At 39.9% G+C, this 19,177-nt stretch overlaps 2 protein-coding genes and 1 long non-coding RNA gene across 12 annotated transcripts in view; 1 reads left to right on the plus strand and 2 right to left on the minus strand.

The window, feature by feature from the left end:
* Window positions 1–1,799, minus strand: part of LOC106557923 — a 36,514-nt gene extending 34,715 nt beyond the window's left edge. The window contains exon 1 of one of the 2 annotated variants that reach the window (XR_005380012.1): window positions 263–1,799. This is a non-coding gene — a long non-coding RNA (uncharacterized LOC106557923). The remainder of the gene's footprint in view (window positions 1–262) is intronic. The other variant, XR_005380011.1, reaches the window with a different exon arrangement.
* On the plus strand, window positions 1,725–8,891 carry ETFBKMT (electron transfer flavoprotein subunit beta lysine methyltransferase). Of its 6 annotated transcripts, XM_038577203.1 has the most exons (6): window positions 1,731–1,992; window positions 3,046–3,223; window positions 3,578–4,112; window positions 4,668–5,109; window positions 7,174–7,304; window positions 8,430–8,891. In XM_038577203.1, the coding sequence occupies exons 4-6, from the start codon at window positions 4,784–4,786 to the stop codon at window positions 8,771–8,773; spliced, it is 801 nt and encodes a 266-aa protein (XP_038433131.1). In that variant the 5' UTR covers window positions 1,731–1,992; window positions 3,046–3,223; window positions 3,578–4,112; window positions 4,668–4,783; the 3' UTR covers window positions 8,774–8,891. The 6 variants fall into 6 exon arrangements, with proteins under 6 accessions (XP_038433134.1, XP_038433131.1, XP_038433133.1 ...); XM_038577205.1 differs by lacking the exon at window positions 3,578–4,112; XM_038577200.1 differs by having other exon boundaries at window positions 3,048–4,112.
* A 2,401-nt stretch (window positions 8,892–11,292) lies between these two features.
* AMN1 (antagonist of mitotic exit network 1 homolog) overlaps window positions 11,293–19,177 on the minus strand; it is a 56,446-nt gene continuing 48,561 nt past the window's right edge. For 3 of the 4 annotated variants that reach the window (XM_038577208.1, XM_038577210.1, XM_038577207.1), the window contains exon 7: window positions 11,293–11,869. In XM_038577208.1, the coding sequence (XP_038433136.1) occupies window positions 11,796–11,869 (74 nt within the window). In that variant the 3' untranslated portion in view covers window positions 11,293–11,795. Of the gene's footprint in view, window positions 11,870–15,460; window positions 15,946–19,177 lie in introns of those variants that run through there. The other variant, XM_038577209.1, reaches the window with a different exon arrangement.

Raw genomic sequence — 19,177 nt, forward strand, 5'->3', positions numbered from 1 at the left:
TCTCAGGACCCCTTTTACCTTTAAGAGCTTTCTCCGTACCTCTGCTTAATAAACTTCTACTTCTTTGCTCACTTTGTTGTCCATGAGATTCAGTCTTCGACTCTGTGAGACAAGAACCAAGCTCTCCCTTATCAATATTAGTTTTTATAGAGGAAATGTAGGGCAGAGGGACTCAGAGAGGCTAGGTGCCTATCCTTCCTTCTAAAAGAAGCACAGCCATTCCTGCAAAAGCAAATGAGAAGGATGCCTCTGGGGTTGTTACCTGGAACAAGGTTTCATCTCCTTCTAAGTAGTTCCTAGAGGTTCCAGTTTGTAGGGAAAGTGGGAAACCCCTCGAACAGAGGGCCGAGATGGAGAACAGAAGCAACAGCCTCTAATTTTGAACAGGTGGCTGCCAAACCATTCCCCCAATTGCAGATTCAGGTGCAGAAACCCGATTTGCCTGTTCCTTACTGGAGGTCAATTTTCTTTCTCCTTTGACACCCCAGAGAGGGTTTTCAGGGTCAGGTACGGAGGCGAGTGGAGTTTGGAATAGGTGGAGGGTTGCAAGATGGACACGTGGGTCCAGAACTTGAGTGATAAAGGTTGCAAACAGATTTATAGTGTATATCTATGAAAATTAGAAAAGAGAGGACGTCCTTCGGGATTTAAGCTGTCACGGAGGGCTTACGGTGCGTCTGGGTTGCTCCGCGCTGCATGCCTGGTGCCCAGGTGTGCGTAGGGGCTGTGGAGGAATTGCCCCGAGAGGTGCCACTTTGGCTTGTGGATCTTTTTTTTTTTTTTCATATGTGTGTGTGTGGATTATTTGGCTTGTGGATCATTTCTTTTCTTTCTTTTTCTTTTTCTTTTTCTTTTTTCTTTTCTTTCTTTCTTTTTTTTTTTTTTTTTGTTTTGTTTTTTGTGGATTATTTCTGAGCTGAAAACCATCAAGGTATAAAAGACTCAGGGAGAAACTGGCCTCCTCCAACTGCTTAAAAGAATTTAAACATGGGACGCCTGGGTGGCTCAGCGGAGGAGCACCTGCCCTCGGCCCAGGGCGTGATCCTGGGGTCCCGGGATCGAGTCCCACGTCGGGCTCCCTGCATGGAGCCTGCTTCTCCCTCTGCCTGTGTCTCTGCCTCTCTCTGTGTCTCTTAATAAAAATAAAAAAAATAAAAAATTTCAACAGAGGACCTGCTCCAGAAGAGATCTCTCACCATAGGTAACTGCAGTACCGTGGGACGCAGGTGAGACAGGTAGGAGTTTAGCAAAGTCTGACGATCGCTCTCGCCATCCCCTTGCTTCTGTGCGGCCCAGCACACATTTACTCCTTGTCGTCTTCTGTGAATTACTCTCCTTCCCTTTGAAGAGCCCAACTCCCTTCACCTTAGCTCAGGATGACACCCAGAGCTCCTCGCCCCTTCTGTCTCCGCACTGGCGTCCCCCCAGGCACAACATGCAACTCGGGGTTGTTCTGCGGATGTGTTTAAGGCCAATGTAATTCTGCGAGCAGCTGGAAGCAGCTTTGTAGGGTGGAGGAAGGGAAGAGCAACGCTGCCCCGTCTCCAAGGCGTGGCTGGCACAGAGCAGACGCTCCACAGTTTGACTGGATTTCGCAGGAACCGGAGCTCGGGGTCCCTCCCTCGCTGAGCGACCTCAGGTGCCCCGCTCCTCCTCGGGAGGCCCGGCCCCTTTAAGAAAGGTTGGCAAAGGCGGAGAGGCTGCTGGGAAGGGGGGCGGGACCCGCGCTCCGCGCTCCGCACTGGGAGCCCAGCGTCCGCCTCCCCGCGGGGCCGCCGCGCGCCGGGTGCGGCTCTAAAGCATGCCGGGAAAGACGCTCAAAGGCGAGGGCTTAGCTTCCCCGCGCGCTCATAGCCCAGCCTGGGAAGGACAAAAGGACTGCGCCTGCGCCTTTAAGGCGGACTCCCGTTCTCGGAGGGAAATAACGTGGTCACGGACGCGTTTGGAGCTTCCCCCTTTTAACCCGTCCTCTCTCCTCAACAAGGAACGCAGGTACCGACCGAGTGTGCCGCGCCCAGTCCCGGGTTCCCAGAGGATGCTTCACGGGGGCGGGGAGGCGCCGCGCTAGCCCGCGGGGTGTCCCGAACCACAATCCTCTTTGCTGTGTTTTAAAAAAACATTTCAATTAATTATTTATTTTTACTTATTCATGAGAGAGAGAGAGAGAGGCAGAGGGAGAAGCAGGCTCCATGCGGGGAGCCCGACGTGGGCCTCGATCCCGCGACCCGGGATCCCGCCCTGGGCCACCCGGGCGTCCCTGCTGTGGTTTTGGTTTTGGTTTTACGGATTTTATTTATGCCTGCGCCTCTCATGAATAAATACATAAAATCTTTAGAAAAAAAATAAGGGTTTTATTTGAGAGCGAGCACTGTGTGGGGAGGGGCAGAGATGGAGGGAGCAGCCGAGTCCCCACTGCATAGGGAACCCCTATGGGACTTGATCCCGGGACCCCGGGACCCCGGGGTCATAACCTGAGCCAGACGCAAACGCTCAACAGCCTGAGCCGCCCAGGCACCCGCTCCGCTGTGTTTTTAAGCTTAGGCCTCGGCCCTGAAGGGCAGACCCAGCACTTCCTAACGGGATCAGTCCAGTGAGAGAAGCGAGGCTGTCGGAGACCCTGGGGTCCCGGGGCGTGGTGGGGGGTGACACCCACTGAGAATCTAGCCCGAGCTCACACACAGGTGGCCTGACGGGCATTTCGCCTGCCTTGTGTTCTGATATATTTATATATATGAATTAAATGTATTAATATACTAAATATATAATACATAATCTTTATGTCACATTTAATTTAAATATATATTAAATATTAAATATATATTAACATGTAATTTAATCATATATATACTATATTAATACATCAAATATATATTAATTTAAATTAAATATATTGTATAATATACTATAATACATATAATGTATTATAATGTATATATTATATAATCATATAATTTAATTATATAATTATATAATATGTGATAATATATATTGACACAATATATAATTATAATACATATTTAAAGATTTTATCTATTTATTCATGAGAGACACACAGAGACGCAGGCAGAGGGAAAAGCAGGCTCCACGCAGGGAGCCCGACGTGGGACTTGATCCGGAGTCTCCAGGATCACGCCCTGGACTGAAGGCGTCGCTAAACCGCTGAGCCACCCGGGCTGCCCTGTGTGTTCTGATATTTTAATTGACCGCTTGCATCTACCATGTGGTTTGTAGATGCAAATATCTGGATTATCTTGAGAGCTTGCAAGATGTGGCGGCCGTGTGCTTAACCGGGAAGCAGTTTGCTGGCCTCTTTGGTCTGCTCAGCAGCAGGCTCAGGTCGCCAGAGCCGCTCTGTTACAACCAGCGGCATCAGTTGTGGGTCAGCCCTCTGGCCCCTGCGAGGCATTTGCGTTTGGGGCCTCTAAATATTTGGGTGGATGGATGTAGGGATATTTAGAACATTTATGCGGATTTGGTCAGAGGTCCCAGATAACTGGGCATATAGTTCAAACTGCTGTTTCTTATTCTTTTTGTTTTTTTAAATCTTTTTTAAAGATTTTATTTATTTATTCATTAGAGACACACAGAGAGAGGCAGAGACACAGGCAGAGGGAGAAGCAGGCTCCATTCAGGGAGCCCAACGCAGAGCAGAACTCAATCTCGGTCTCCAGGATCACGCCCTGGGCTGAAGGCAGATGCTCAAGCACTGAGCCACCCGGGCTGCCCTATTCTTACTCTCATCAAGGTGTTTTTCCTATTGGAACAAGACTTTTTGGCCCAGGCTTGGTTAACATGAATCAGGAGATATTTACGGGAAGATGTTTGTGAATTGATATTCTGTAATGACAAATCTGTAAAAATTTCTTTAAAGAAAAAAATTTGAAGCTTGATTACCTTGATGTTTTATGCTACAACAACCGTTATTGAAATAGAGGGTACTGAGGATAATTTGTATTATCTTTGTCCACAATTATGGTTTGGTAACCTCCACAACTCTTGGCAAGACTTCATATAGGCAAGAAGCGTGTTTGCCCTGGTAATAGCTCTACCTCACCTCTAGTCTAAGGTTCCTGAAGTCGGAGACTTCTTTTATTCACAGTGCCTGCTTAAAAGTAAGTGGTTTATTAAATGTATCTTGTGTGTATGTGAGAAAGGATTTTAAAGGTAAACCTTATTTTATGTAACAGGCATATTTCCGAGGATTTCTCTCAAAATCAAACGCTTGTATATTTGTTCTAAAGTATTAAAAGGCTTTTGTTGTGAAAAAGGCTTGTGTATGTGTGTGTGTGTTTTTTTTTTTTTTTTAAAGATTTTATTTATTTGAGAGAGGGGGAGAGCGAGCGAGCACGCATGAGTAGGGGGAGAGGGAGAAGCACATTTTCCACTGAGTGGGGAGCCTGATGCCGGGGCTCCATCCCAGGACCCTGAGACCATGACCTGAGCTGAAGGCAGCCACTTAACTGACTGAGCCACCCAGGCACCCCAAAAGGCTTCCTTTAAAACGGTTGGATTTTCCTGAGTTGATGTACCAACACTTCCATCTGAAATGGACTTGCACTTGTGAATCCTCTGCTACAGATTTTTACACTGCACTATTTTCTTACTACACAATGGGATGTGGAAGTGTCCATCAGCCTTGGGATTTTCAGTATTCTTTCTGTTTTTAGAGACCCACCAATTCCAGTTGAGATCACCGTGGCAGCCAGACCTTTCCTTCCTCACAAGAAGCAGCAGCTCTTATCAACAGCAACAGTGACAGAACCTGTGGTTTGGAAAAGGACTCATGGCTTTGAACCTAGGCCGGAGAACATTTGCACCATTTGCCACGAATCACTGTAGTGTCTTTCTGAAAGCAGTGAGGAGTAGTGGTCTTTCCTTGTTTCCCTGGGGCCGCTGCCCTTGGAGACGAACTGGAAGCTTTTTGGACCCTGAGATGAAAGCTTTCCTGGAGGAGAACACTGAAGTCACCAGCAGTGGCAGCCTCACCCCTGAAATCCAGTTGCGGCTTTTGACACCCAGATGCAAGTTCTGGTGGCAGAGAGCTGACCTGTGGCCCTATAGCGAACCATACTGGGCAATCTACTGGCCTGGAGGCCAAGCCCTGTCTAGGTACTCTCCTGACTGAAATGGGAAGCCTTAAGGCCCTTCCAGATCCTTTCTGTTTTCTGCAGATTCTTTTTTCAGCCCCTTCCAACTCTATATTCTCCTTTCTCCTCACACAAAAATAACCAAACAGTAAAACCTCAAAGTCTTGTCACATACGGAGCAGTTTAAGCATACTCCAGATTTATCAAGCTATTTCCTCAAATACAGTTCTTTAAGAGAAACCCTAGGATTAACTGTCAAGACCCTAGATAGCTGTAAGTAATCTAAATTCACAGTATTGTCTGGTTCATGGTTCATAAGGTATGGCCAGTGCAGTTTCAAGATGGACCCCAAAGCCCCAACCCTTTAGTTCTCCTAGTTTAATCTCATAAATGTTGCTCCTTGAGTCTTATACTCCCACCCTTGAGCCTCTTCTCAATCCCAAAGAACAAGAGATGTGAGTGGGCCCCGCAAGGATTCCCTCTTTAGTGGCTTACTGACATCTCAGGTGAACTCTGGACTTGAATCTGCATTTAAAAAAAAAATTTTTTTTTTCTAAATTAAGCTTTATGCCCATCTTGGGGCTTGAACTCACAACCCCAAGATCAAGAGTTGCATGCTCTGCCTACTGAGCCAGCCAGGTGTCCCTGAATCTGCATGAGGTCTCTTCCACCTCCTCAGCCCCCATCCTGCAGAAGTGTGCTTTAGGACATTCTCTCACACATTCGCACTATGCTTTTTATTAAAACACAGCTGCTGAGACAAAGGCAAGAGTTTTCAGCATTTCAATCTGGTTTTTTGCTCTTATATTGGTAAATGATTAAACGTGCTTATACCTTGAGGTTATAGAGCTTTGAAAAGGATAAGGAGTTGCAGCAAGGGTATGGCCTAACAAAATTAATGTTGTATGTAGTTTTAAATGCAAAATAAATAAATGCATATTATAGTTTTTCGGGGAACCCTGGAGATGGGAGCTTTGTAGGTAATTTCTTTTTTTTTTAAATTTTTATTTATTTATGATAGTCACACACAGAGAGAGAGAGAGAGAGGCAGAGACACAGGCAGAGGAAGAAGCAGGCTCCATGCACCGGGAGCCCGATGTGGGACTCGATCCCGGGTCTCCAGGATCGCGCCCTGGGCCAAAGGCAGGCGCTAAACCGCTGCGCCACCCAGGGATCCCTTGTAGGTATTTTCAAACAATTCTGATTTTCTGGTTGTTGTTGCCAAAGTTTCAAGCTTTATTACTTACATCATACCTCAAAAATACTGACATTTTCAGTGACGTCTATTAAAGTGATTGTTTATCAACTTTAAATATAAATACAATCAAACTCCTTAACAGACTGAATCAGAGGTCACAAGTTGGTGCACTCACAGATGTGTTTTGTTTGGCTTTTACTTGTAAACTTAAAACAAAAAAATCAGTTTCTAGCATTTAAAACTTGGGAAGTTTTAAATGTAAAAATCTCTGATTTGAGGAACAGGAGTATCTGATAACATAGAATTTCTACATGGCAGTAGTGAGGTGAAGATGGGTAGCAGCTTTCCCTTTAGACAGGCCATATACACCCCTACTTTGCCATAATCCCAGATATTCTTTATTTTCCAGTGGTTTTGCTCAAGTGTCAGTTGACACTTTATTTCAGGGTTTTTCATCCATCTGCATTGTTTGATAACTATTTTGCCCTTGTCCAAATTCTTTGGTTGAACTGGACTTTGTGCCTTACCAGAGGTTATTGTAACACAAAATAAGCAGTAGGAAAAACACTCATGATGAATAATCAAGAGGACAGTGAATTTTGGATCTAGCTTACTGAGTCCACATTATAGCAGCATTCTGTTAGTCTGTATTCTTGGGGCTTGACAGTTTGTGGATCATAGGAAGTGCTCAATATTTTAAAAAGACATTTTTGAAAAAAAGATTTTTGGGGGGAGGGTGCTGGCTTAGTCATTAGAGCTTGCAGACTTTTGATCTTAGGGTCAGGAGTTCAACCTCCATGTTGGGTATAGAGCTTAAAAAAGACTTTTATTTAAACCTCTTACTGACCTTCTCCCATCTCAGTGTTTTTTGCTTTCTTTCCAAATTAGGTACCTTTTGGATAATCCTGATGTTGTTAGAGGAAAGTCTGTGTTAGATCTTGGGAGTGGATGTGGAGCTACAGCTATTGCTGCTAAGATGAGTGGGGCATCAAGGATCTTGGCCAACGACATAGACCCTAGTAAGGATTTCATATTTAAAAATATATTTTTTAAAGGTTTTATTTATTTACCTCAGATAGAGAGCAAGGGGGCATGAGCGATGGGACTAAGAGGAAGAGGGAGAAGCAGGCTCCCTGCTGAGCAAGGAGCCCAACCTGGGGCTCAACTTGGGGCTCAATCCCAGGACCCCAGGATCATGGCAGACACTTAACCAACTGAATCACCTGGGTGTCCCACTACTTAAAAATATTTAAAGCTTATCTTTATTCTCTTTTGGGATAATTATCTATAGATGCCTCAACGTGATAGCTTGTTTCCATGTGTATTTTGTAATCTGATATTGTGAACTTATTACTGTGAGGCTCCTATGAGGCCTGAATTGAAGTGCATATTTCTTAAGAGGATTTGTATTGATGTGTGTACCAACCTGGGAGTGCTTACTGTTAATTTCTGGGCTAGAGATTTCTTGAAATATGTAGGTTGTGTGTATTTGACCCAAAACCCAAGTAAGGATGGGCCTTGTGTTTTGAGGGAGATTTTATTCCATTAAACCCCAAGTTGAGACAGGTCAGTTTTAATCTTATCTGATTTTCTTTTACTTTACAGTTTTACTGAGGATCTAGCTCTTGATTATCCTTATTTTATTTTATTTTTCAAAGGGGTTGGGGAAGAGGAGAGACAGAATCTTGAGCAGGCTCCACGCCCAGTGCATGAGCTTGACACAGGGCTTGATCTCACAACTCTGAGATCATGATCTGCGCCGATATCAAGAGTCTGATGGTTGATGCTTAATAGACTGAGCCACCCAGGGGTCTCAGTTCTAACTTGCCACATTGCTCAAGCTCAAGGCTTGATTCCCTGTCTCCTGGACAGCTATAACAAACCAAACCTCTTGGTTATTAGATCAGCAAATGTTCCTGAAAGCCTCCACGTTTCTAGGTGTTTTGTATTGTTTGTTTTGTTTTCAGGATGTCCACTCATGCATTTGAAAATTGTAGTAAATAGTTTGTATTGGTAGAAACTTCTTTACCTAAAAAACCACTTTCAACAAAAGGGAAAAAAATATTATTAGGAGATTTTCTAAATTACTTAATAGGGGATTAAAACTGCCTAGCATATACCAATTCATTATATGCTTTTTAAAGTTGCAGGAATGGCTATCAGACTGAATTGTGAATTGAACCAACTGAATCCTTTTCCCATTTTAACCAAAAACATTTTGGATTTGGAACAAGATAAGTGGGACCTTGTTGTGCTTGGAGATATGTTTTATGATGAGGACCTTGCAGACAGTCTTCATCAATGGCTGAAGAATTGCTTTTGGACCCACAGAACTCGAGTACTGATTGGTGACCCTGGACGACCCCAATTCAGTGGACATAGCATTCAACATCAGCTACACAAACTGATAGAATATTCACTTCCAGAGCCCACTAGGAGGGAAAACAATGGATTGACAACAAGCACAGTATGGGATTTTCAGCCTTGAGTTATCCAAGTATGAATATATTATGTTTGGGTTTAACCCTAAAAGACTCTCCAGTTTAAAGCATGTAGTTCTTGTAAAATGGCAAATCTTGTTTCTAAAATATGAAGTCTTAAAGTTTTGTCAGCCTTTGTCATGTAATTTTGTTCTGCATTACATCAAATATACAAATCTCTGTCTGCAGTTTTCTAGTTTTACTGCTGTAGGAATAGATCCTAGAGGACAATACCGAAATGGTAGCAACATGTGATTCAAGTAGTGGAGAGGAATGAGAAAGTGTAGCGAAGTCTGTTTCAGTAGTTGAGGACAACTGTAGGTTGTATCTTTGAATTGGATACAATAAAAAATATAGAAGAATACTGTATGTCAAAAAAGTTACCTGTAAAGATCAAAGAGGCATCAAATTGCCTCATACAGTATTTAGTACATAATAGGACCTCAACTGGCAGTCCTGGATAAAAATAAAGATTTTAGAATATCCTATATACTGTTACCTTATGATTCATGCCTCTTTATGGCTCACCAAGGTTAGCTAGAAATTGGTTATGCTATCTCGACATGTACCAACTTGTCAGGATCTTCTATATCAATAAAAACTCTAGGACATAAATGAGAATGTGAAAAATAGGTATAGGACCCTGCTATTTGTATAGGAAAGATATACATATATAGCTACATATGAATATACATATAAAATACATGAGTTGCTTGCAACATACATAGAATGTCCCTGAAAAGATAAATAAGTAACTGAACAGTGGTTGCCTTTTGGGAGGGTACAGAGTAGCTGGTAGACTGGGGTGAGAGAGAGACTTAGGTTTTACCTTTGGGTCTTACTTATGATTTTGTACTAATTATGTACTGTAAATTTTCTAATCTCTAATTTAAAACTGAATACGAGCATTATATGTGTTGGGAGAAAAATATAAAATGCAGCCTTGCTAATGTCCTCTCATGTTCTTACACACTGCATAGGAATGGTTTACAACATGTGCATCATATATAAACTTTCTAATAATGCATGCACACCACTGGGATTTGGGTACCAGGGAGATGTGATCACAGTTACAGATATAGCAGAAATGTGGAGAAAACAGTGAAGAGCAAGTTGTTGCTTAGATAGGAAAAGAGGATAATTGGATGGGAGTTTTAGAGCTGAGGCTGCAGAGGATCTTGTGATTCTTGAACTTGGAAGCCAGAGTTTATTCCAGTCCAGGGAAACAACTCTTGTGCATCTAATTCCCATTGGTCTACTGGGTCTTAAACGTTATCAGCTCTGAATTTTGATTCAGCTTTGGGTTAAAATTAATAGAAATTACAGGCTACACTGGTGATATTTGAGAGGAAAGGGTTTTGTTGACCACGTCCTTTGAAAATTCAGAGTACTCTGTTGGTTATTGCCCTTCTCAGCAAGATAAAGAGAAAATTATATTCTGGAGCACTGTGGAAATCAACTTGATGGAACAAAGAGAAGATTTAAGTTTAAATATCTATTTCTGTTAACTTAATGACTTTTCAGGAGGGCACAAGAAGGTCTTTGAGATAATCCAAGTGTTACTTATTTTAAAATCTCCCATGGATATAATGGTGAGCCTTGAATGACTTCATAGTTTAACAACCAGGTTTGTATTAAGACCATTCATGTTTAAAGTGGTTATTGATATAGCTGGATTAATTTCTACCATATTTATAACTGTTTCCTATTTGTTGCCCTAGTTCCTTGTTTGTTTTTTGGTGTTTCACTCTTTTCTTTTCTTCTCTGTTATTTATTTGTTTGTTTGTTTGTTTATTTACTCATGAGAAACACAGGGAGAGAGGCAGAGACCCAGGCAGAGGGAGAAGCAGGCTCCCTTTGGGAGCCTGATGCAGGACCGATCCCAGGACCCTGGGCTTATGCTCTGAGCCAAAGGCAGATGCTCAACCAAGGAGCCACCCAGGCGTCCCTATTTTATTTATTTATTTATTTATTTATTTATTTATTTATTTATTTATTTATTTATGAAAATGACAGAGAGAGAGAGAGGCAGAGACATAGGCAGAGGGAGAAGCAGGCTCCATGCAGGGAGCCCAATGTGGGACTCCATCCCTGGTCTCCAGGATCAGGCCCTGGGCCAAAGGTGGCGCTAAACCACTGAGCCACTAGGGCTGCCCCATGTATTTTTCTTTTTAAATTTTATTTATTTATTCATGAGAGAGACAGGCAGAGACACAGGCAGAGGGAAAAGCAGGTTCCATGAAAGGAACCTGATGTGGGATTCGATGTGGGACTCAATCCTGGGTCTCCAGGATCATGCCCTGGGCTAAAGGCGGCGCCAAACTGCTGAGCCACCCGGACTGTCCAATGATATTTTGTATTTACTCATTCTTACATGTTCCTGAATGCAGTATTTAAGGAAGAAATTTCATAGGTGAATAGCAACTATTTGGGAAAAGTAGCCATAGAAATCAAATAAGTATCTGGGCAAAGGCCTCTCAGAACGGTTAAGGTGGATGATGTGGGTTTATGACATTAAACTATTATATTTTATTTTATTATTATTTTTTAATTGAAATAATAAATTCTGTGAGGATTTACGGGCCTGATGTTCAGCTTTGCTTTTGGCCAATGAACATTTAAATGCTTATGGAAGGTAGGGGCCAGAAAATAGCAAGGAAGATAATTATGCTTTTAGAGAGAATTTGCCTAATGGTTATTCATAACGGTAAATTTCTCTTACAACAGCTCAAATATGTAGGTAGGAGAAGGAAATCTTCAGGGAAAACCGGTAATTTAAAAGTTCGTTATTTAAGGAACAAACACAATAGTCCCTGCCCACCCCCCCCCCCAATACTTTAGCGGGCATGCTAGGCTTACCACGTCAAAAACAATGACTCCGCAAACAAACAGGATAATGCGCTATTAAAATGTTTAAGAGTCTGTTAACTTCAAAGCAAAAACCACATTATTGGAAAGCCAATCTCTTAAAACCATTGTTTCCTGGGAATGTAGTATGAAGATCATTGCTTTGATAAGCTTCAATAAGCATCAATAAACAGTCCACGTCACTTGCTTTAGTTTGTTTGGGCCTACTAATTGCTCCAGGACTTCTCGTGAATGATCTACAGAAGAAAACAATGACAGTCTGTTAATCCGCAATAATCAAAGATACTTAATACGTCTTCAGGTATAAAGTAGGAATGACGATTACTATATCTCATAGAGTTGTTGAAAAGATTAAAGGGGATGATATATAAAGAATCACATACAACTAAAAACAATTAGTGGTAACCCTCCTTATTAGCTGCTGTGCGCATACCATAGTAATACTTGTAAAAAAATAGGCATTCATTGTTTTCTCTGTAATTTTGTCTTAATTTCATCAACTAGAGAGTAAAGGTATAATTTCACCATTAACCTGTAAATAAACTTTCTCAGGGTTCTGGGAAGCAACAGACACACTAACATGAAGAGCTTGAACAGAGTTTAACAAAGCAATTATTTACAAAGGAGTGAGCAGGATTAAAAAAAGCCTATAGGGGTGGTAAGATACAACTTGCCCAAAATGGTTAGGGGAAGGAGCAGTTACTAGAAGAGGGTAATCTGACCTGTAGGTAAACATCTTCCACATCGTGCAATAGTATTATAAAGCATGATTTTTTAATAGATAACTTATATGAATTCAATATACTTTAATAATTAGGGCATTTAGATTCTCTGTTATTCACAATGTATAGTAGTGATTTTAATATGGTTTACATTTTTTTTAATTCTTTTTTTTTTAAGATTTTATTTATTTATTCATGAGAGACCAGAGAGAGAGAGAGAGAGAGAGAGAGAGAGGCAGAGACACAGGCAGAGGGAGAAGCAGGCTCCATGCAGGGAGCCCGACATGGGACTCGATCCCAGGTCTCCAGGATCATAACCCGGGCTGAAGGTGGCGCTAAACCACTGAGCCACCGGGGCTGCCCTGGTTTACATTTCTTTTGCAAAGTCAATTTTATAATGTCTTTTAAGAACATGAATTAAAGCAAAAATACCAATAAAATGTTACTACTTTACAAATTATTCATAAGTTTACCAAGCTTTTTTAATAGATACAGCCTATGTTGCATAGACATCAGAGCTCCAAACCAGTCTTGGAAATTTTCTAGTTTAGTGGTTGTTAGTTATGGATTTCACAAACCAATAGAAAAAAAAGTGGGCCCTACATATGGTTCCTAAATTTTGTTTTAAACTAAACAAAAATAAGCCAAATACCAAGACGCAGTGCAAGCAAGAGAAACAGAATGTATGGAAATGAGAAGTAATTACAATTAAAAAAACAAAGGTTTACATCAACAACTAATTTTCAAAAACAGCTCATAAGAGAACAAATGTAGTTTTGTGATAATATATCCTTTATTATAGAAGAAATCCATTATATAGGATTTCAATTTTTTTTTTTGATTTCTAAATCAAAGAGAGGTTTCAATTAGGTTGAAAGTAAAAGCACAAAGATATATCATGAAAACCGTAACTATAACAAAGCTAGAATGGCTTTACTAATAGCAGATATGGGGAGTACTTCCTAACTCATTCTATGAGACAAGTATTACCCTGATGCTAAAGCCAAATAAAGACGTCATACACATACAAAGCAACAGACCAGTATCTCTTAGGAATATGTACTCAAAAATCCTCAACAATACATTAGCAAGTCAAATCTAGCAACATATAGAAAAGCTCCTATGCCATGATCAACTGAGATTTATCCCAGGAATGAAAGGTTGGTTTAACATCTGAAAATCAATTAATGTAATACACTGTATTTCTTTCCCATTGCTACTTTAATAAATTACTACAGCCTTATTGGCTTAAAGCAACACAAATTTATTATTATATAGTTTGGAGGTCAGAATTCCAAATTAGGTCTCATTGGGCTAAAATAAATCAGCATTCCTTTTTGGAGGCTCAAGGAAGAGAATTCACCTCCCTGACTTTTGCAGCTTCTAGAGGCTACCACATTCCTGGCATTCCTCCACGTTCAAAATGAACAACAGTAGCTAGAGTCCTTCTCAGACTGCCTTCTCTAGGATTTTCCTTTTGCCTGCCTCCTTCCCTTATAAAGACCCTCATGGGGACCCGTGGGTGGCTCAGTGGTTAAGCATCTGCCTTTGACTCAGGGCCTGATCCCTAATTCCCAGGATGGAGTCCCACATCGGGCTCCTTGCATGGAGCCTACTTCTCCTCCCTCTGCCTGTGTCTCTGCCTCTCTTCCTGTGTCTCTCATGAATAAATAAATAAAATCTTAAAAAAAAAAAAAAGACCCTTATGATTACCCTGGGCCCACCTGGATAATTCAGGATAATCTCCCTGTTTTAAGGTCAACTGATTAGCAACTTTAGTTCCATATGCAATCCTATATAACATATTCAGGTTCTAAACACTTTTGGGTGGGGGCATTATTCTGCCTATGACATATACCATATCAATAGAATAAAGGACAAAAACCACATAATCATCTCAATAGACACAGAAAAAGCATTTGACAATACTCATGATTAAAACATTCAGCAAACGAGGAGTAGAAGGGAAGTTCCTCAACTTAATAAAGAGTATCTATGAAAGAACTAAAGTTTTAAGATTATACTTAATATTGAAAGATTAATGTTTTCCCCCTAGGATGAGAAATAAGGCAAGAATGTCTGCTCTTTCCACTTCATCTTTTCTTTTCTTTTTAATGATTGATTGATTGATTGATTGATTTATTTATTTATTTATTTATTTATGAAAGAGCAAGTGTGAGAGCACTAGAAAGAGATTCCACCCTGAGCAGAAAGTCTGATTCAGGGCTCAATCCCAGGACCCTGGGATCATAACCCAAGCCAATGGCAGCCGCTAAACTTGCTGAGCCACCCAGGCGCCCCCGCTTTTTCCCCTTCTATTCAACATTGCATTGGAAGTTCCAGCCAAGGAAATTAGGGAAGGAAAAGAGATAAAAGGCATTCATGTTAGAAAGAAGTAAAACTATCTGTATTTGCACATACATATAAAATGTCTGTATATATAATGTTCCAACGGATCCACTAGAAGATTAGAATAAATGAGTTCAACAAGGCTTCACAGTACACAATCAATATACAAAAGTCAAACGTATTTATACACTAGCAATGAAAAATCCAAAAATGAAATTAAGAAAAGAATTATGTTTATGTTACCATCAAAAATAATAAAATACTTAGGGATATATTTAATAAAAGAACTGGAAAACTTAGTCTGAGAACTATTAAGCATTGTTGAAAGAAATTCAAGATCTAAAGAAATGGAAAGACATCTGTGTTCATAGGTCAGAAGATAATATTAATATGGCAATATTCCCTAAATTGATTGCAGATGCAATTCAATCTCTCTCAGAATCCCAGTTGTCTCTCTCTTTTTTTCAGAAATTGACAAGATGATCCTAATATGTATGTGGGATTCTAGGGATCCAGAACTAATACAATTTTAAAAAGAAGAATACAATTGGAAATTTATACTTCCCAATTTCATTTTATTTAATTTTTTTATTTTTTTAATATTTTATTTATTTATTCATGAGAGAGAGAGAGAGAGAGAGAGGAAGAGACACAGGCAGAGGGAGAAGCAGGCTCCATGCAGGGAGCCCGATGTGGGACTCGATCCCAGGTCTCCAGGATCTTTGGCCCTGGGCCGAAGGTGGTGCTAAACCGCTGAGCCACCCGGGCTGCCCCCAATTTCATTTTAATTGGTGTTTTTAGGATTATTTTGACATTTTTACTAATTATGAACATGTTATCAAACATTACAAATACATATTTGTTTCCAACTTTACTTGTGTCATCCTTCTGTAGAAATCTATTATTGCACATGAATTGGATGATATTTTTCCCTCCAATAAACCATACAGTATATATATATTTTTCCATACAGTATATTTTTATGTAATTTTAAAATTCTGTAATGTAATACTGCTAGGTGGCAGTATTACATTACTCAAAGTCTTGTCAGGCACCCTTTTCCTGAGAAAATGCTGAGTAGTTAGGACTGAGTTTCAGTAGTAGGAATAATCAATGCTCCAAAGAGAAACTGTGGGTTGGGTTCTCTAAGGATTTGGTGATCCCTTGCCAGAACAATGTAGAAACTGTAGGAGAAGAAAAATAATTTCCCTTCTATCTTTGAGTTCTTGGCTGAGACCACCCTGTAATAAAAGATAGATTAATCAGAGAAAAACAAACACCTTATCAATATGTATACCTCATATATGCATGAGAGATACCCAGGGAAAATGAGAAACACTCAGAGATGGCCCTAGCTACAACCTTAAGTACCATCTTCGGCTAAAGACAAAAGAAAGATATTGGGGTGGGTAGGGGTGGGAAGGCCAATTACAGGAGGTTACTAGACAACTAGACATAGCACAGTAAAAAGTAAAAGGTAAGGTTTACTATATAGATTTATGTTGGTGTCTTCGCCATTGATAAGATTCTCTTGTGATTTAGAGGCACCCATTTATTCCTAGTATATAGAGGGAGATACTTACAAATGGAGATTTTTCTTTATAAATGCAAATTTCTCTTACAAAAGGGTAACTTCTCCATATTCAGAACTCCTCTAGTGTCTGCTGTTTCTCAAAAATAATCAGGTCAAAAAAGTCCTTATCCTGAAGAAAGCATATTTTGGGGTGGCATATTGTGGCACCCTTCCAAACACAGATTCTCAAGATTGAAAAAGACTCAAAACATCATCAATACGAATCACACCGCTGTTGCTTGATGTCACGCTCCTTTTTCCCTCCCTTTTCTAGTAATAGTTAAGCCACTGGACATCAATGACTCAGGAAATTGTTCCACTAGGGAAAGAATTAGAGATTGTAGATAAGGTCACTTAAGGTTTTTATTTCCAGTTCTACTATCAAGTATTTCCACTTAAGCTCATTCTCTGTTCCCTTATCCTTAAAACAAGGGTGTTGTGTAGATGAAGTCTCTGGGAGATTTTACTATCTCTCAAAATATATGATTAATATAGATGGAGACCACCTTTTGAAAGAGATGTATGGCAGGAGATTTAGAGCACCAAGAAAAAGAAGAAACTGTGGGAAATATAAATTAGATTTTTCAATTGATCAAGGAAAATGTAATTTAGATATTTTTGTAGAATATACAATGAAAAAGGTAAGGCTGGCAGATTTTTACAAATAATGGTCAAGGCTATAATGCTTCATTACAGTGTCTGGAATAATGAAATTCTGTGGCACAGTATCGGTAATGAATAAATAATGATGAGGAAACAATAATACAGGATTTAGAAAAAATTAAAATATAAAATAATGAAAGAGTTGTCCTTTTTAAAAAAATTTTATTTACTTATGATAGTCACACACACACACAGAAAGAGAGAGAGAGAGAGAGAGGGAGGCAGAGACACAGGCAGAGGGAGAAGCAGGCTCCATGTCGGGAGCCCGATGCGGGACTTGATCCTGGGACTTTGCCCTGGGCCAAAGGCAGGCGCTAAACCGCTGCGCCACCCAAGGATCCCAAAAAAGTTGTCCTTTAAGCAAGGAATCAACTTTACTTAAAGGAAACTGAAGGAAACCACTTGGGTCTTAAAATACTTTTTGTTTTGGGCTCTATGTGGTAAATCTTGACATATTTGCGATCTAGGAATCTAAGTAAAAAACCTCCTTGTATAGTAATCAGGCTGAAACAAATCCTCACGTGTTACTAAAATTTGGGTCAGTTCAATCACAAGTGGCAGATTTCCTGTTTTTTTCCTGCCTTTCAGTGTAAGACATAAATTAATTTAGTGCTGTCTTATTGCTTTATTGTCCTTCTAAAATCTAAACCTCCATGCCTGCAAACACTCTGAAACATGTTTAGAGAATTATGAGAAACTGAAATGCATGTCTGTTGTAGTAGATTAGTAAAGGTGAGTGGGTTGAACTTACTGATTACCACTGCAGACATAATTGAATTAAAAAGAATTTAATAACTTGTAAGATTATTTTCCTGCTTCCATAACATCTATAAAAAGTACATTATGTTAAAGAACAAGTGAATTACTGGTTTTATTAAACAACTCATGAATCAGCATCCCATCTAGCAAGTAGAGAGTAGCTCTAGCAACTTGTACAAAATAGAGGGTTTTTATAGGAAGGAGAGTAGGGCAAGAAGTTGTTATCAAAAGAAAAATAGGGATTGGCTTCAGTGAGCTCACCTTCTCACAGGAGGAGAGACAAAGGGTCCTATGAAGTGGATTACCTCACCCTTCTTTGAGGGGGATGAAGAGGGCTCACGTGACAGATTATCTCATTGGTGCTGACCAGAAAGTTTTACATTGATTGGCTCAAAATTTTACTTCTGGAAAAGCTGAAACTGCAATTAAGTCTTAGTTTGCTGTACTGTGGCAAATGACTCTACCTTGGGCCTGTGGCTTTCTTTCTAAAAATTATAATTTATAGTATTTTATTTTATTTATTTATTTTAAAGATTATATTTATTTATTCATGAGAGACACACAGAGAGAGGCAGAGACACAGGCAGAGAGCGAGAGGCAGAGAGAGAGAAGCAGACTCCATGCAGGGCGCCCAACGCATGACTCGGATCCCCGGTCTCCAGGATCACGCCCTGGGCCCAAGGCAGGCGCCAAATCTCTGAGCCACCCGGGCTGCTCCAAGTCAGAGTGTTTCTAACAGTTTAAGACCTGATTTATAATGTCGAGTTTTGTTTATAGTCTGACTTTTAAGGTTAAGAAACTTAAAAAAGTACACAGAATTATGGTAGAGAAGATAAATCTATTAATTTAAGGAATTTGAGGAGAAATGATGGTGACACTGTCAATTTGGGGGTCAGATTGCTTTGAGGATAACATTATAATTGAACATACTTATATACATATATTTTCACGGATAATAAATCATATTGTTTTACATCGTCATATACAAACAACCACAAAACTATATAAGCATGAGGAAAAATGTCATATAAGTTATCAAGAAAGAAGAAAAAACTTTCATTTACCAGCCTAGGTAAGGGGAGGGGGACTCTAATAAATAAAAAACCATTTATTTTCTTTGGAAAAAAATAAATAAAAATTAAAATAAAAGGTGAATATATTACCCCATTTTATTTTCATTCATTAATGGTAGCAATAATATACAAGGGAAGAGTAGAAATGATCTGGGTAGTTGAAAAACTTCAACTGCTTTTCTCTTTATGAGCCTTTATTAATAAAGCCATGGTGTATGAATTCTTTTGCATTATTATCAAATTTCCCAATTTTATAATTGATAATTATACGTAAGGGCAAATTGAGGTCCATAAAAGTGTTCTATGCTAAAAAAATTTTGGGAAATGCTTGCATAAAGACAGTTAAACAAGTTTCTTAGCTATAATTTCTCAGAGCCTTTGATAAATTAACATTTGAGTTAGGGA

Source organism: Canis lupus, chromosome 27, assembly GCF_011100685.1.
Source record: "Canis lupus familiaris isolate Mischka breed German Shepherd chromosome 27, alternate assembly UU_Cfam_GSD_1.0, whole genome shotgun sequence".
NCBI lineage: Eukaryota > Metazoa > Chordata > Mammalia > Carnivora > Canidae > Canis > Canis lupus.

What these genes read in the sequence shown, in the direction of transcription:
- ETFBKMT (XM_038577203.1), top strand. Translation starts at nt 4,784, where the DNA reads ATGGCTTTGAACCTAGGCCGGAGAACATTTGCACCATTTGCCACGAAT. An exon ending in GGAGGCCAAGCCCTGTCTAG is followed by an intron (nt 5,110 to 7,173) that starts GTACTCTCCTGA and finishes TTTCCAAATTAG; the next exon opens with GTACCTTTTGGATAATCCTG. An exon ending in GGCCAACGACATAGACCCTA is followed by an intron (nt 7,305 to 8,429) that starts GTAAGGATTTCA and finishes TGCTTTTTAAAG; the next exon opens with TTGCAGGAATGGCTATCAGA.